General features: G+C 41.4%; 1 protein-coding gene and 1 pseudogene across 1 annotated transcript in view; one reads left to right on the top strand and one right to left on the bottom strand.

The window, feature by feature from the left end:
• Positions 1 to 19,159, bottom strand: part of LOC145412852 (pyridine nucleotide-disulfide oxidoreductase domain-containing protein 2-like) — a 276,097-nt gene that overhangs the window by 129,046 nt on the left and 127,892 nt on the right. Inside the window, exons 10-11 of the mRNA XM_080282652.1 lie at positions 15,304 to 15,511; positions 2,154 to 2,310 (exon numbers count right to left, since the gene is read on the bottom strand). Of these exons, the coding sequence (XP_080138778.1) occupies positions 2,154 to 2,310; positions 15,304 to 15,511 (365 nt within the window). The remainder of the gene's footprint in view (positions 1 to 2,153; positions 2,311 to 15,303; positions 15,512 to 19,159) is intronic.
• LOC145413015 (5S ribosomal RNA) lies at positions 9,081 to 9,198 on the top strand (annotated as a pseudogene).

Raw genomic sequence — 19,159 nt, 5'->3', positions numbered from 1 at the left:
GTTTATCTTCAAGTTCATAATAAAAAAAACTATTTTTTATTTTTTTTCCTGTGCACCACAGGGTGGGATAAATAAGGTAATTGTGCAATCTATGGGTTAAGATGAGAGTGACCAGCCTCACTCATCCCTGAGTAGCATTACATGAGCAATAAACCCCAACCACCTCTTGGATATAAATCTGCACCGGCTCAATCCGATTGGAGCACCTTAATTACCCAGTAAATCACCAGGTGCCATAATTTGGTTATATGGTTACCACCCAGCATAGTATGTGGATTCCTGGTGTACAGGAAAGCATTTGGCTTGTCACTCAGTGTAAAGCTGCCCGCAGACGGAAGGAAGAGGAAAGAACAAAAGAGAGTGAGAGACAGAAGAGGAAGGATGGAAAGGTGGATGGATGGGAGGGAAGGGCATGCACCCACTAATGAATATTTTTCACAGTCTATTCAACTCATTATAGGGTCAGCCCTGTTTTGCAACTCATTTTCCATGCACTATAACGTGCATTGCAATAATAATAAACTATAAACACTTCTTATATACACTGTCCATGAGTACTGGCATTTGTACAGTACATGTGGAATCACTGCTAAATTTCAATTTCAAATGTCTGTGCTGTGATTGGCTGATTTGAAAACAGTTGAAGATTTGCCCCAATCAATGACTCAAACCCAATTCTGTGAAGTCAGAGTTGAGCCTTGTTTCTGCATATGGGTAAGCCAAGCTGGCTGGGCCCGACTTTAGTTAGCCATGATCCTTGGCTTGGGACTGCCCAAGCCCAACTTCTAAGTTCAACTGAAGCCATGTTCTAGCATTCTGGTTCAAGTGCTTAGCCTAAAACTTACACAAATTGTAACAGGACAAACAAGATAACTCAGATTCAAAACATGAAAAGAAAGATTCAATTACACAGTACAAAGAGAAGATTTAAGGGACTGTGAACATGTCTAAAAATTTCCAAGGTTCCCAAATAAAGTAGGAGACAGGAGGAAATCAACAATTTCCTCCAGGAACAAATTCCATCTTTCAAAACAAGCTGCAGCACTGAAAAAACGCAAGTAATAATCATCTACGAGGAGCCAGGAAAAAACGCAAGGAATAATCATCTAGGAGGAGCCAGGACACTCACAGCAAAAACACAAAGAGAGACAACGTAGGTATGTTAAACACAGTGCAACAAGCACAAAAAATCAGCAAAGCAAAACACCTGGGGAATGGCAAACATTTGCACTACTAAGGTCTGGCACCACAACAATCTCAGTCCAGGGATCTCAATGCACAGCAGTAACAACATGTTTTTACCAGGAGGGTTGAAGTGTAAACGTTTCATCAGAAATCCGTGGAGAGGTTGCCCTCCCTTTATAGCATTTAATAGAATTTTTCACACCTAAAATGTAATATTTCTTTTCTTTTTTAGATGTCTCCCAACCCCCTGTAGACACATGCAGTGGTGGCAGAGAGTGTAATAACTTTCTTCCAAGCACATGACTCTACAGAAAGACAGGGCACAGGCAGAGCAGGTTAGCAACCAAAATCTCTTTTTTTTTTTCCCCATCCAACATGAGTTTTGGGAGGCACTTATCAATATATCAAAATCATGGTGCCAATTATGTCTTGACCTGTTCTTTCTCCCCATTACATCCATAACTGGGCAAGAGCACCCATGAATTACTGAGATGCTTTGACAGCAAACAGAGGATTATATGGGGTTGTTTATGGGTGATCTCAGTTCTGTCTCCATCTTTACACTGATGCCTCAAGCAGAATATAAAAAAATATTAGATTTCTGTAAATATTTACAAGTACATTGGAGTTACTGAATTTCTCCTCATCTGATGGCTGTGTTGGGACTAATCCCCTCATTGTTACTTCACTTCCTTGAAGGTGTTTCCACAACATCCTGGCATAGAAATAATATGCTTTTGGCTTAGCAAAAGTAATGTCCTCACTAATTCAACTGTACTCAACTTCCAATCCTGTCAAGCCATATTTTTCATTACATACAACCATACAATATTTATCTTTTACCAATCAACAATGTGTATAAAATGTATGAGTCTAAGATTATGAAAAAACCAAATTAGGTTAGAATAATGGAAAGCTTAATTATTGGAAAGCTAAAATACAGGAGACACAACATACTAAGTTCTTACTTATCTGGAGTAAGACCCAACTTGGCTTGAGAATAAGCTTCTTCTAGGAGCTCAACTTTCTCACAGTTTAAGTGGATGGTGCAGCGATGGTGAGGCATTACAGTGGTCAAGTTGCTCCCAGGGTCAGCCAGGAAGTTGGGCAAACTTTTTAAAGCAACTGCAAAAAAGGTGCAATCAACACATGATCAGACTACAACATAAAATATAATGTAAGACTCATCAAAGGATACTGCATAGTAAAAAAAAAAAAAAAAAAAAAAAAAAAAAAATAAAAAGTCAGCAAAGGGATCCTAATACAACTGTTGTCCCTGGCTCATCTAGACATGCACCCAGTGTATGAAGTTGACCTCATCAAGCAATCTACCATCCTTCCTCAAAGAAATAGGGAGGGAGTTAAGAGACATTCATATGGCCAAAAGGCAGAGCTGTCCCATTTTATTGGTTCCACAACATGAATGAGCCTCTCTCTAGCTCCTCTGGGGCACTACATTGTACCATACTCCACAACAGATGGAAATCAGTGGTTACTGTGCTAACTTAAGCAAAACTCTTCAAACTCATAAAGTATACTGATATAACTCTTTCGTTACTTGCAGCATGCACAAAATACTGTATGGTGCCCTAGTAGCACAGTGCATCATAACAATATTGCTGTGTTTAAGTGGCACATGCATAAAATTTTAAATGTCAGCTGCATAATATACAAATTAACCTATTCACACAAAATTAAATTTAACTTGATGTAACCAGCTCCCTCCCAACTATATTATAATTTTTAAAATCTTTTTTTATGCTTATTGTGTATAAGCAAGTATCAAATTATTTCTGTGGCCTGGGTGGTTTAGTTTGTGTCTAAAGAGAGGCGAGAGATTATATTTTTAGACTACCCAGATAAGGGTCCTACTTTGTGTGAACAAGCTGAACCCCAATGTCTAAAATTTGATACGACTCGTGATTAGCACCTCGCACAAGGGAATTAGTGTGAAGGGAAGGGATGGTTTTACATCCATATATTCACCACTAGAACACCTCATATGTTGTTGGAATGCTTGTGCAAAGCAAGAAATATGTAAAATGAACAAATTCAGTAAATAATCTGTGTACTTATAAATAAAAATATAATTATGAATGTTTTCCCTCTACATTCATCATCATCCCCTGGGGGTAGGGGGGGTTTTCAAGAATACTCCACCAGTATCCCTGCTTGTCGTAAAAGGCGACTAAAAGGGTTGGCGGAGGGTTAGTGCCCCTCCCCGGAAAACAACTAACTAAAAAAACAAACAATAAGCCTCGGACAAGGACTGACCAAACGATGACGACCAAGGACCGGACAAAGGACATTGTAATTGGAACCTGGAATGTAAGGGGAGCGAATGATGAGGTGAAAGAGAGAGAGATTGTCCAGGTGCTTGAGGATGCGAAAGTGGATGTATGTGGAATAACTGAAACAAAATTGAGAGGAGAAAGTGTGAGAGAATGGGAGTATGGATGGGGTATATGTGCAGGAGTAGGTGAGAATGAGAGGGCAAAGGAAGGAGTATGTATAGTTGTGAGTAAAAGATGGAAGAGGAGCATAAGACAGATGGATCAGTTGGGTCAAGGATTGTGTGGGTAAAGTTGAAAGTTGGAATACAAATGTGGGCGATTGTGTGTGTGTATGCGCCAACGCAAGATCGTGCTAGAAGAGTGAGAGAAGAGTTCTGGACAAATGTAGAAGTGTGCATGGAAAAGTTTGGAAGGAATGAGAGAGTGTTTTTGATTGGTGATATGAATGGTAAAGTTGGGAATGTGAAGGTGGATGGAATAGTTGGTGAGTGGGGTGTGCCTGCTGAGATAGATGAGAATGGGAGTGCGTTAGTGGACATTTGTGCTGGGTGGGGTTTGGTGATAGCCAATACCCTCTTCAGGCATAAAATGATTCACAGGTATACATGGCGAGTGATGAGAAGGGTGGGTGGTGAACTGAATGAAAGGAAGGCAATGATTGATTATGTGTGTGTGGATGAAAGGATGCGAAGATGTGTAATGGATGCAAGAGTGTATAGAGGTTGGGGGAGTGGACTTTCTGACCACTACTTGGTGATGGCCAGAATTAAAGTACAAGAAAGTTGGAGGAATAGAAGAAGGGAAAGACGAGAGGAAGGAGTAGTTGCAAGGAGAGTGGAAAGGTTACAGGAGGATGAGAAAAAGGCAGAGTATAAGAGAGAAGTGGAGGAACGATTGGGCAAATATGAATTGGAGCAGATGGGAGACGTGGAAGGTGTGTGTAGAATATTTACAGAAGAAATATGTGCAGCATGTGATGTGGTGTGTGGAAGGAAGAGAAGACGGAGGGGGGTGCAAGGAACAGCATGGTGGTCTGAAGAGGTGAAACAGGCTGTGGCACAAAAGAAGAAAGCATACAATGAATGGATGAGAAATAGGGGCGTGGAAGAGGTTGAGAGGCGGAAGAGAGAGTTATATGTAGAAAGGAAGAGAGAGGTGAAAAGATTAGTAAGAGAGAGTAAGAAGAGAGTGGATGAGGAATTTGGAAGAAATTTGAGTGTAAAGTGGAGGGACTGTAAGAAAATGTTCTGGAGAGAGGTGAAAAGAGTAAGACAGGGTGGAAGTGAAGTTAACAGGGAAGTGAAAGATAAAAATGGTAGATTACTAGTGGAGAAGGGAGAAAAAGTAAGCAGATGGAGAGAACACTTTAAGGAATTGTTCAACGTAGAGGATAGAAGTAATGCGAGTATAAGTGGCTGGGGAATGGCTGGGAGAAGGAGGGAGGTGAGAAGACAGGAAGAAATCAGTAGGATAGAAATTGTGGAAGCAATGAAGAAAGTTAAATCGGGGAAAGCCCCAGGAATTGATGGAGTGTGTGGTGAAATGCTGAAGCATGGGGGAGAGATAGTAGTAGAATGGATGTGGAAGATGTGCAGATTGGCCTGGGAGGAAGGTAGAGTCCCGGAGGATTGGAAGTCAGGTATAATTATTCCCTTGTACAAAGGAAAAGGGGAAAAAGAAGTGTGTGGTAACCATAGGGGTATTTGTCTTCTTAGTATAATAGGAAAAGTGTATGGTAGGATACTTATTGACAGAATTAGAGAAAGAACAGAGAAATTAGTGGGAGAAGAACAGGGAAGCTTTAGGAAGGGAAGAGGTTGTGTAGATCAGATATTCATTCTCAGATCTTTAGTGGAAAAGTTTCTAGAGAAGGGAAAGAAGTTGTATGCGGCATTCATGGATTTGGAGAAAGCATATGACAGGGTGGATAGACAAGGATTGTGGAAAGTGTTAAGAATATATGGAGTAGATGGAAAGTTGTTGAATGCTGTGAAGAGTATGTACAATGGTGCGAAGGCTGCAGTGCGTGTGGATGGTGAACTAAGTGAATTTTTCTCTTTGAAGGTTGGGTTGAAACAGGGATGTGTCATGTCTCCATGGTTGTTCAATCTGTACATGGATGGGGTAATAAAAGAGGTACAAGGTAGGGTAGTGGATGTTGGAGTGGCCATGGTGAGAGAGGATAGTGTTTGGAAACTCCCTGTACTGTTGTTTGCAGATGATACTATATTGTTGAGTGAAGACAAAGGAGAGCTGCAAGGCTTGGTGGATGAGTTTGTGAGAGTGTGTAAGAAACGGAATCTAAAGGTGAATGTAGGGAAGAGTAAAGTGATGGTCTTTGAGGGAGGTGAAGTCAGTGAATGTACAGCGAGGTTGGATGGTGAGGAATTGGAAAATGTGAGTACGTTTAAGTACTTGGGTAGTGTGATGAGTAAGGATGGAGGTTTGGAGGGTGAAGTGCTTGAAAGGGTACAGCAGGGAAGAAAGGTTGCTGGTTCTTTGAAAGCAGTGATAAGAAACAGGGAAGTGAGCATGGAAGTGAAAAAGTTACTACATGACAGTATTGTGATACCAACTCTAACGTATGGAAGTGAAGCTTGGACGTTGTTGGAAGGACACAAGTCAAGAGTGAGAGCAGTGGAAATGAGTTATTTAAGAGGAGCCTGTGGAGTCACATGGAGAGACAGGCTGATGAATGAGGATATAAAGGAGCATTGTGGTGTGGATGTGGATGTGATAGGAAGCGTTATGAGGAACACACTGAGGTGGTTTGGCCATGTGGAGAGGATGGAGGGTGAAAGACTGACGAAGAGAGTGTATGTGAGTGAGGTGGAGGGGGAAAGAGGGAGGGGGAGGCCGCGGATGAGATGGAGGGATGGGGTGGAGAGGTATATGAGAGAGGGGGGTGTGAGCTGGGAGTAGGGGAGTGAAATGGCGGGGGACAGGGCGACTTGGAGGTGATTTGTTTGTGGCCACCCCAAACGGGATTGAGGCGTCTGGCAATAGATAGATAGATAGATCATCATACGGACCTTCTCTCCCACCCCAGGGCAGGGTGAGGAGTAGCAACGTCCAGACAGCCCAAGTCTGCCTAATCCAATGGGCTATGCTTCCATTCAGTCACCATTCAAGCCCCTGGAATCCTGGCTGTATCTAATATGCTAAAAACATTCACCACATTCTGTAGCTTCACAAAAATGTATCCGACAGAGTCAATCAGGATGCTGTCACATTAAAATGGGGTGCCAAGTCCCTGATCATGAACTTCTCACAACATTCATCCAGCCAGCTTGATCTCTTGTCAGTCCCCTGGCCTCACTGACTTCCACACCTCTCTTACATACACACTCATCCACCATATCCTTTCACCTTCTCCTTAGCCTACTTCGCCTCCTTCCTCTTTCAAATTCACTCAGATATACCTTTTTCACCACTCTGTTGTTATCCATTCTCTCCACATGACCATACCATCTCAGTACACTCTCTTCAATTCTGGTGTCCACAGACTTCCTTACTCCGCATCTTTCACAGATCACATTATTTTGTCTCCTATCCACTCCCTGTACTCCACATACTGTACATTCCTCAGCAGTCTCATCTCCACCGCTCTCACTCTTGACTTTTCCTTTTCATGCCACACTATAGTCTCACATTCATATGTTAAAGTTGGTACTAACACTCCGTGATGTAGGCCTCATGCCGCAACATGAAGCAGTGTTGAGTGCCAACACTCAAGCCTCTGTTTCTTATCAAGGCCTTCATAGCACCAGCTACTTTCCTTCCTTGTGTCACTCTACTTTCCATCTCTTTTACATACTTCCCTCTCTTTTCTATCACTATACCCAGGTATTTAAACTGTCTCACCAATTCCAGTCTCCCTACATTCACTGTGACATCACACTGTGAGTTACCTTCTCTCTCAATAACCATGACTTAACTCTTTTCTACATTTACACTCAGGGCATGATGCTCACAGACATCAGCAAAACTTTGCACTAGTCTACCAAGGTCTTGTCCAGTATTTGCAAGTAGTATTGCATCATCAGCATACAAGTTTGAGATATTCCTTCCGTCATCATCCACTACCAATGCCATCCTTCTCTCCATTACTCGTGTTTTTACTTCTCCCATCACCTCATCCATGTATATACTGAACAACCATGGGGATATCACACAACCTTGTTGCACATCCACACTGATCATGAACCATTCACTTTGATGCCATTTACCCTTCCACATTCCTCACTACCATCATAAAAACTCTTGACAGCACCTAGCATCTTACCATCTACACCGTACATGTGCAAAACCTTCCACAATCCTTCTCTGTCTACTTTGTCATATGCTTTTTCCAGCTCCATGAATGCAATAAACACCTTATAGTCCATTTCACAAGACTTCTCCACTTTCTGTCTTACTGCAATTATTTGATCCACATATCCTCTGCCACTCCTAAAGCCATATAATGTTTATTCCTGTATGGAGTTGTGAGTACGTTTAAGTATTTGGGTAGTGTGATGAGTAAGGATGGAGGTTTGGAGGGTGAAGTGCTTGAAAGGGTACAGCAGGGAAGAAAGGTTGCTGGTTCCTTGAAAGCAGTGATAAGAAACAGGGAAGTGAGCATGGAAGTAAAAAAGTTACTACATGACAGTATTGTGATACCAACTCTAACGTACGGAAGTGAAGCTTGGACGTTGTTGGAAGGACACAAGTCAAGAGTGAGAGCAGTGGAAATGAGTTATTTAAGAGGAGCTTGTGGAGTCACGTGGAGAGACAGGCTGACGAATGAGGATATAAAGGAGCGTTGTGGTGTTGATGTGGATGTGATAGGAAGCGTTGTGAGGAACACACTGAGGTGGTTTGGCCATGTGGAGAGGATGGAGGGTGAAAGACTGACGAAGAGAGTGTATGTGAGTGAGGTGGAGGGTGGAAGAGGGAGGGGGAGACCGAGGATGAGATGGAGGGATGGGGTGGAGAGGTATATGAGAGAGGGGGGTGTGAGTTGGGAGCAGGGTAGTGAAATGGCGGGGGACAGGGCGACTTGGAGGCGATTTGTTTGTGGCCACCCCAAACGGGATTGAGGCGTCTGGCAATAGATAGATAGATAGATAGAGTTGTTTTTTTCTATGGGTGGTTAAATTCCTGTGGAAAGAGGGAATAGGGATGCTATTTTTAGTCTGTTTCAAGATATTGGGTGCTGTTGTCAGTGCTGTATGTGTACAGGCCAAGCCATCCCACCTAAGATTCGCTACGACCTGAGATTAGCATCTCAAAAGGGGAAATTAATGTGAATGGAAGAGGTTTTACGTCCATCTATTCACCATAAGAACACATCATATATTGTTGAAATGTTTATGCAAAACGAGAAATATGTAAAATGAACGAATTCAGTACATAGTTCAGTAAAACCTCAATATAACAGACTAACTGGGGCCCAACCCATTCTGAAAAAAGTGAAATTCCGATAAAAGCAACATCTGGACTTCCCCCTGCTGACCGGACTTTTTCCGATATATCAGACTTTAGTCCGGATCTGACCAAAGGTTTATAAACTGTTTGCATTACCATTTCAGAATTGTACTGTATTATACATTCGTCACAATAATCAGCCATACCATGTTGAGTACACCGCTTCCCGTCCGATCAGCGAAGTTAAGCAACGTTGGGTCTGTTAGTACTTGGATGGGTGACCGCCTGGGAACACCAGATGCTGTTGGCATAACGTTCTCCCTACGTGTCAAGTGGGGTTGGTGGAGGATTAGTGCCCCTCCCTTTAAAACAATTAACTCTAAGCCCTTGGCCACCCCGTTTGGGATACATGGTGTCTGGCAATGAATGAATGAACAATAATCAAATAGTATAATCTATCTATCTATCTATTGCCAGATGCCTTAATCCCATTTGGGGTGGCCACAAACAAATTGCCTCCAAGTCGCCCTGTCCCCCGCCATTTCACTGCCTTGCTCCCAACTCACACCTCCCTCTCTCATATACCTCTCCACCCTATTCCTCCATCTCATCCTTGGCCTCCCCCTCCCTCTTCCCCCCTCCACCTCACTCACATACTCTCTTCGTCAGTCTTTCACCCTCCAAATAGTATAACTGTTCCTGTAATGCCACCTAGGGATGAGTGAGGCTGGTTACTCTCATCTTAAATGTCAGGACCAACTTGCCTAGCCCTGGGCTCCTACACTCCTCATGGGACAACATAGTATTGGATGGTGATGATGATGATGATATATATCATAATACTGTACTATACACTGATAAACATGTCTTTTATTTACCTTATTGTGGTGAACATAGTTGAATGCTCAGGCAGTCCGGACTGCTCCTGGCTTTATCGAACTTTTTCTGATGTATGAGAAGTTAGTCTGGTAGCTCCTTGATTCCGATAAAAGCAAATTCCAATCTACTGAAGTCCGTTATATCGAGGTTTTACTATATATTATGTACTTATAAAAAAATATATCGTGTATATGAATGTCGTCCCTCTTTTAGTTTATAATGTTTACTCCTGTATGACATTTTTTTACCTTGAGTGGTTTAGGAAAGTGAGGCAAAGAAAAGAGAGGAGAAAGATAATGGGTGAAGCACTTTCTTTTCTTGACTTTCTTATTCTTACTTACAGTCTAACCTTGTCTAACACGGTTTTCACTAACATGAAAATGGTCTAACACAGTACAATTTTCCGGAAGCACTATCGCTTCTAACATGGCCATTGATGAAGCTAACATGGTTATTTGAACCAGACGGGCAGTGATGAGATAAAAATCCACGATTGTGAGCAGTGGAAGCAAAACGCAGGAGCGTCCAAAAAGTTGCTGAGTCCGCCTCTTGCCGTGTCTGCTGCTTAGGCTGTGCCAGATTGTGATAAGGCGACTCTTATGGTGGTGATGGAGGTTGCCAGGGACGTCTATGACACTTCATTGGACAGACTGGTGGAGGAAGTTGAACAGCAAGTCAGGGACGAGCAGGATAGGGAAGAGCAAGAGGAAGGAAGGGAGGAATAAGCACCAGTTGAACCCTGCAATGAGATGTTAACCCTTTAACCGCGGGTGTCATTCCAGAATGACGTTGCAAAAACTGGACCAAACCGCGGGTGTCATTCTCGAATGTTTGTGAATATTTTGAATACCCCGCGTTTTTTCCGTGCGCCAATTGTTTCAAGGGAGAGTAGCTATTAAGTTCTTTCACTCCAGCCGACCCCCACCTCCCTCTTCCCCCCCCTGGGGCCCCACCTCCCACCCCCTGGGCCCCCCACCCCACCCCTGACCAAGCGCGCATCAGTATCTGTCCAGCTGTGTGAGTGACAACACATGTTGATGTGGCAGTGAAGTGCAGGCAATTACAGTGCCTTTTACCTGCCTCAGTAAACACAGAGTGGGTGTTTATTGTATGTGCAGTGTTCATATATGTTTATAGTATTATTATCAGAATGTGATTGGCATTTGGTAATGGTGTGTGAGCGAAAAATAGTGATTACAACACCGCTGATGTGGCAGTGAAGTGCAGGCAATTACAGTGCCTTTTACCTGCCTCAGTGAACACAGAGTGGGTGTTTATCGTATGTGCAGTGTTCATATATGTTTATAGTATTATTATCAGAATGAGGTTGGCATTTGGTAATGGTGTGTGAGCGAAAAATAGTGATTACAACACCGCTGATGTGGCAGTGAAGTGCAGGTAATTACAGTGCCTTTTACCTGCCTCAGTGAACACAGAGTGGGTGTTTATCGTATGTGCAGTGTTCATATATGTTTACAGTATTATTATCAGAATGAGGTTGGCATTTGGTAATGGTGTATGAGCGAAGGTAATGATGTGTGAGCGAAAAATAGTGATTTTACACCCCTCGCTTCTAACGGCACTGCCCGTCCTGTGAAAGTCAACAAAGTCATGAAACCTACATCAATGGAAAGCTGAAGGTTAGTACTTTCTAATGGTACCTTATTTTTTTCTCTAGCTTTATTCTGTGCAGAGTTATTAAGGTTTAAAGGTTTGTTTACATTTGGCTGAAACCCCCGCGGGAGAGGACAGTCAGACCAAAACAATACCCGCGGTTAAAGGGTTAAGTCAGATTCTAAGTCAAGCTGATTATCTCATGAAGATCATCTTGGATAAGGACCCTTCGCTTGCCAGAGGAAATGAAATGATCAGGCAGATGTTAGATGTTTTCAACATCTACAATCGTATGCACACTGAACAAATGAGTCTACGTAAATAGTTACTCATCACTTGCTACTTTGCCAGACAAGCTGCTGCTGAACTCCAGGCAGAGGATATCCAATGCCAGCAGGAAGAAGAAGCCATGCATAACACAGATGGTAATGTGAGATGTGTTATAAGTGCTACTAACTTTGAAGCATTTTAAACAGGGTTCTCCCCTCTACCTCCTTTCCGGCACAGTATGTCTCCTTTTATCCTCCCATCAGGTAAATAAAATGTGGCTTTTAACTGTAATAATACTCTATTATAATTTAAAAAAAAAAACATTAATGCTTTCCAGGAGGTTAAAATAGGGGGATATAAAAAATTTTTGCACCACAAGGGGGGAAAAGTTGACTTTGGGCAGGGGTGCGGAAGGAAATAGGGGGTTTCAAGAGTCCCTGTAACACGAAATTTCTCTAACATGGTAGGGTTGTGGAAGCAATTAACCGTGTTAGACGAGGACAGATTGTACATTAACACCTGAGGGGAGCAAAAGACTGAAATCCACTCATGACTGATTCACAAAATGTACTGACTGTTTGAGTGGTTTAGAGGTTAGAGAAGGTCTGTGTCAACATCTCCCAGACTTCCATTCCCTTCCCAAAAATTTTCGCAGCTCTCTACAAGTCATGTTGCATCGATGCCGGCAACCACACTATGGTAAAACGTTGTTCGATGCCAACGGCCACAGAAGGGTTAAATGCACTACAGTAATCAGTTGATTATCCAGATGTCCATTACCCAAACATCCATTATCCAGATGCTGTGATCTGGCAGTCTGAAACCATTATTCATACATTTTTCCATTTTATCTAGACAAAATGCTTGTGTCCGGGTGGAAATTATGGCCAAACAAAAATTTTCGTCCGGCAGGGCCATTTTTTTCATGTCATTGCAGGGTATGGCCCTGCAGTGGTGATTGCTTGTCAGTGGTTGATGGGTCTGCTTGACCATGTGGATTGCTTGGCTGTGGTTTACAGGTCTCCTTGACCAAACAGGGTAATGCAAAATACCACGAACAAGTGTTGTACAATGCACCATAGTGGCCTCTTACAATGGCTTTCAAAGTTAGGATATCCACAAAGGGGGCCAGGGGAGAAGTCCATCATCCAGAAGGATCCAATATCCAGACATGCATTTGGCTCTTTTATGTCAGAAAATCAAGGGATTACTGTATTACTAGAAACTGATAAAAATTCTCTCTCTCTGTCTGTCTGTCTGTCTCTCTCTCTCTCTCTCTAAAAAAAAAAAAAAAAAAAAAAAAAGGGCACTGCGTCATTAAATCTCTGAATTTGTTAAATCTGCTGCTCTATACTGTAGTTAAATTATCTTACGATTTCAAGGTCATTGTATACCTGTACTTTCCTTGGTTTATTGGACACACAACAGTACTCTCAGTGTCCACATATGTTTTACTTTTCTGTGGGATCAAAACGATACTGTGCAACTCAAGACTGTATGTATATGGAAAAATTTTACATCATTAACACAGTAAATTACAGTGTACTACGATACAAAAAACAAAAATTTCATAATTAAGTGGCAAAGTGACATTAGAGTGTTTAGATGATGCTGGGCAGAGTTACTCTGATTCTGTCTGTTGGTCATTTGGCTACATCTGCCATATATGCTGGACCTTTTTCAGTATATGAGGTGAATGTCAGGTTGGCTCAGAGTTACTCAAAGCCCACTGGTAAATGGAGTTTTACTGTAAACAGCGTTCAATTTTCAAATAATGTCTGGTAAATGGAGTTTCCCTGTAAACAGGGTTCAATTTTCAGATAAATATACAATATGTCATGTCAGTTTTTAAACAGTAAAGGACCAATTTATACAGCACACAGATTATGCTGATTAATAAAATGTTGATGCTATCTTCCACTGAGGATACACACTGATGTTCTTCCTAACACTCATTTCAGAGACCAAAAAAAACTAAGCAAGGATAGAGTGCCACATTAATTAAAGGTTATCATACAGTGTAGCTTCTTTATTGTACTGTATGAGGTATTTTCATCATCAAAATTACTCACCAACTCCTGTTTTCCATTATATATTGAGGTGGAATGGATTTAGAAATGGGAAAATTTGACAATACAGTACAAGGAAAAATCAACAGAATGCCAAGTGAATGGGTCACACATTTACTCCTCATCATTCAAAATTCTCTGCTCCACCTCAGAAAGAAAGTACCCCACACATTTATTTTCGTTTTCATGTTACATGTAACGCACCTCTGGGATAAATCCATGTCATTTGCTCCCAAATTAAAAAAGGGATGCAATTCCTGTCATATGCGTTTTCATACTTCGTGCACAAAAATATACAGCCAATTCTACTCTTTCCTCAACTTTCAGAGCTACAGTACCTTGCCTTCTCCAGGATTTCTTTACTATATCCAGACATTTTTTCTTAGCTTTCAGCAACTCCCACAGTGAAAATCACCCACATATACTCTTTCTATTACCCTATTCCTAAATGGGGTATTTTACGTGACCATACCACTTAAGCATTCCTCCTTCTCTGTCAACAGACTTGCTTACTCTACATCTTCCACAAATTTATGTTTTTAACTAATCCAACATATGTAACCCAAAAGTATTTTTTACAGTTCCATTTCCACTGCCCAAACTTCTTATTTTTCAAACTGATGACAACAAAGGACACTCACTGGTTAAGATGGGCACATAAACACCCTCATGAAGTCCTTTTTTTTTTTTAGCTTCTGTACTCTGTCCCATGTCTCATATAAGAGCCATCATGGCACTGACCACTTTTCTTCACAAGCCACTATACTACTAGCTTCCTTTACATATTCATTTCTCTGTTGTTTCTGCACACAGATGCAGTATTTAAATCTAGTATCACTTCCAGTCTCCCATTCACCAACACACACCTTACCCTGTGAATCCCCTTACCAATTAACAACCATATCTATTCTTATCCATATTTACTTTCAAACCTCACCACTCATAAGCAAGAAACTGTGCCAGTCTGCAAAGATCCTTTTCTCTATCAGCAAATATCACAGCAACAACTGCGAGTCTGATTTCTAATATTCCAACAACTGCATATGTCTGATTTCTAGTATTCCACCCATCATCTTTCATCATAATATTTACTCCATTTTCCTTCAGGTCTTGTTTTGAGTGCCTAGACTTCATCCATATGCAGTACACATACATACAAAAGAACCATGGGAAAATTACATGCTCTTGTCTCAATCCAACACTGATTTTAAACTAGTGACTCAAACATCCATTTACTGGTAAATGTACACTTACTTTTGGTATCATAAAACTCTTTGCAGCAGTCAACAGTTTCCTACTTATATTAACCATAACACCTTCCATAACACTGTCATACAATTTTTCAAGACTGATCAATGCCACTGATATTCAACATTCCTACTCACATGCTTTCCATACTGCAAATATCTGATCCACACCATCCCCTGTCACTCTAGGAACTACTCAGGCCTACTCTGTGCTACACTGTACTTCACTAATCAGACATTCTGATGATTGCCATACCCTGAATGTCATTATTTTTTATTTATTTATTTATTTTTTGAGAAATACTTTAATTCATCATACTCACCTTTATTACTAACCATTAATTTTACATACAGGAGAGGTGTAGTCAATGCTCTTAACAGCTGCTTCAAATTCTGAGGGAAGTGAATCTTTGGGTAACAATTTCAAAAACGTCACACAGGGTGTGGCATTGGAGAGTACAGTTTTGGCATGCACTTGAATGCCATCCTCTAGTTCCACTCCTTTAACTTCATTGTTGTCTCCAAGCAGTATGTTCTTTACAGGCTGAAATATGACAAGCCATAAGATACTCTGCCATTATAAATACAATGCAATATACAGGACTTGCATTCCAAGGAGGAAATTCAACACCCTGCAGAGCATGAAGCTGACATAAAGTAGTTTAGTAATTTTTTCCTTGAGAGATAATGTACATTTAATAAAAATTCCACCATATTAAAAACAATTAGGAAAAAGAAAAAGATGGAATGGTGACAATGATGATGACGATGACTACAATGGCAACGATAATGATGAAGATGGTGATAATAATGACTTCTCTACAGTACCATGGTCTGCCACCTACTTACAGTATGTCCTATCCACTGAACATGTCCTGAAAGATCTGTACAACCATACCTCAAAAACCATATGAACAATAGGAAGACTTTTACAGACCTTAACTAGCAGTAATTGAAATGATCTGTGTAGACCTCAGTCTATTAACCTACAGGGACCCGAACAACCCAAAAGGCCTGAACTGTTGGGACTAAAAAGCCATTGCACTGACAGGGTTGATTTTTGGCATAGCTACATTTTTACAAGATATGACCTGAATCTGCATTCAATTAACTAACCCAATGGAAGGTGAGATATGTGAACATTGAGAGTAGGGCTGCAAGAGGCAGATGATAAAACGTCTAGGACGAGGTCATACAGTGTGACCTCAGGGAAAAGGGACTGGATAGGGAGGCTGCCAGAGATCAAGCAGTGTGGAGAGCTGCCATTAAGTGATCAAGGTCAATGCATGCAAGCATGTTGGAGTCTTTATAAACGATACAAAATTATATGAAAGAATGGATGTGATGTCATCTGGAAGGACAGGACCAAAACTGATTTGAATAATCTTAAACTTATCTCCCTGGATCTGAAAATGGTTGATATGCACCAGAATAGATCAAACAAACCTAAATGGACATGGCTGGACTTGAAGTGACCTGCCTGGGAATGTGAAGGCATTTAATGAATATGAATACACCTCAGTAAGCCTGAATAGATATGATGAACCTGAGTAGGCACTGCTACTGCTGTTGCCCCAGGCTTATCTGAATATGAAGCCAATGGACTGCAGGCTGAAACTGCTGTTCTCTTGCAGTTCACCTTCCTCTTTCTGGAAAACTGAGAGTTGTGAGATGTTTCTATATCAATGCCACCACATAAAGATGCACCTCTCCAACACCAGTGGACATCATTGGGCTTAAATGAACCTTGAGTGCCCTCAGCTGACCTGAACTGACCTAGCTAGCACAAAACAGACATTACAGGAGTGATTGGACATGAAATGGCATTGATAAACATGACTAGACCTAACTTTTAAGGTCTATCTATCTATCTATTGCCAGATGCCATAATCCTGTAAGGGGTGGCCATTTGACTTTGAGTTATTTGTTTTATGGAGAAGGGCACTAACCCTCCACCAACCCACTTGTTGACACATAATTGGGAGCACGCATAGTTTGGTTATATGGTTACCACCCAGCGCTGTAAATGGTTTCTTGGCTTACAGGAAACCATTTGGCTTGTCACTCAACATAAAGCCATAAGAAGTGACAGGAAATGGGAGAAATAGGAAGAGAGGGGGCAGGCACAGAAAAAGAATGATAAAGGCTAAAGAAGAAGTAGGCAGCACTACATTGTGTGAGTGGATGATGGTCGCCACTCCTTACCACAAACTTTTAATGTGAATGAACTAATTAGTTCTGACAGGCAAGGAACGGACATGAACTGATCTTACTGAGCTAGACTGGATGTTAAGGCTGTGAGTAAACATTAAATGGCTTGAACTGGCATTAATGGATGAAGACTGGTGGTGGTGGTCCATCATGCAATCCTTTTCTTGACCAGTCAGGAATGTATAGGCCCAGGACTACACTACTTACTCTTAACCCTTGCCGAGCTGCAGACCTCATATAAGGCACAATAAAGGTCTGCACAAGCCAAACTGCATGCTTTATGTGACGTACAATATGCACTGGCTATAAAACAATGACTCAGGGGAGGTATACTATATTAACAATGAATCAGCCTGGCAGAGGTTAATATTCAAGACATGGGTGACCAGATTCAATCATCCCTAAGTGGCATTATGTGAGAAATAAACTGAAACCATTCATCTGACGAAATCCTTTACAGATCTCATATGGTTGGAGTGCCTTACCTACTAGATTACCTGGTATTATTTGGTTATATGGCTGTATGTGATTTCCTGGATTACAAGAAACTATTGATCTTATTACTCAGTGTACGGTCACCTTAAGATTACACTACACTGACTAAGAGGATGGTGAGTGACCCACCTACCACAATAATAATAACAATTAAGAATACCGTACTTTGTCATTTCTGATAAAAATTTGGTGAATTTTTAAAGTCTATTTCACATGACTATACCGATATCAATTTTTCACATGGATTTAAAAAGTTATATTTTATATCCGTAACTTCAATATTTCCAAAAAACCACATGATTAAAGGATGCCCAGCATACACCCCCACCCACCAACTGGCCTCAGGAGGAAACTATATCTGTGTGTAAATACAATACAGTACATCAATGGCTATGTTGCATTATGTTTCACTGTTCCTTCAAACTCCTGTCCTTCCCTCCTGCCATGTTGCCATATCCCAGAAAGCTGTTCTACAGTGTTATCTTCTTCACCAAGTTACTGTACTACTTCCACGCAGGATACTTCTGTGTGCCATTCACCAGGTTCATGTCCAAACAAGCCTATGGCCACAACAACAGCAAAAACCCTCTTCTCTGTATCAGTCTCACTTGGGTCCTTGAGCCTGTTGACAGCTCCTCCAACTAGGGTCTCCATCCATCAAGTGAGGTTACTCTAATAAGGCCTGACATAGGACTGCCTCCTTCTATGGCTACTACTGATATATAATGCCCAAGCTCCTAAGAACATAAGCTACACATCTTTCCCTGCCCAGTCACAACTCACGCCATAAATGTTTTCAGTCATAAGGAACTACCAAGCTACTGTACTGCAGTTAGCACAGAAAGCAGACATCACAGGATGCACCTGGATGCCCTCATACTGGATATGTTACTTGATTATACACTAAATTATATCAGCAGCAGCAGCACCCAATCCCATACCGTCCCATATAAACAGGAATGTAAGGGCACAGAGTTAGGTGACTTAGCCCAAACATTTAAGGCTAGGGCAGTGGTTTCCAACCTGTGGGGCGAGTCCCCCTAGGGGGGCACGAAGGGCTGCCAGGGGGGTTGTGAAGGCTTGATGAAGAGGGTAATTATATTTGGAAACTATGAGTTATGATGGAATTCAGTAATTTCAAAATATGGAGAAAATATTTCAGATATGAATAAGAAATCTGAGTATATAAACAATTTCAAAGATGAAGAATCTATGATATTTACTGACATGTGCTGACTATGCCAGTAAAATACAGTATTTGAGGAAGAGGGGCACAGGGAACGTGTCATTCAGTGAGGGGGGGGCGAGAATTAGAAAAGGTTGGAAACCACTGGGCTAGGGTGACCAGCAACTTCTGGAATAAAAAGATTAGTGTCAAAACTGGTTAATCATATAGAAATATTGCTTAGTCCAGCAAGTTGCTAAAATCACTGCATCAAATCTTTCTTTACATTAAGGGGTTGCTGAATTGATAGAATTAGCTGAT

This window comes from Coenobita brevimanus, chromosome 94, assembly GCF_032717465.1.
Source record: "Coenobita brevimanus isolate Jiangsu-jjx chromosome 94, ASM3271746v2, whole genome shotgun sequence".
In the NCBI taxonomy this organism is placed as follows: domain Eukaryota; kingdom Metazoa; phylum Arthropoda; class Malacostraca; order Decapoda; family Coenobitidae; genus Coenobita; species Coenobita brevimanus.
The sequence above is the reverse complement of the archived record's forward strand: the minus strand, read 5'-3'. Positions and strand labels throughout refer to the sequence as shown.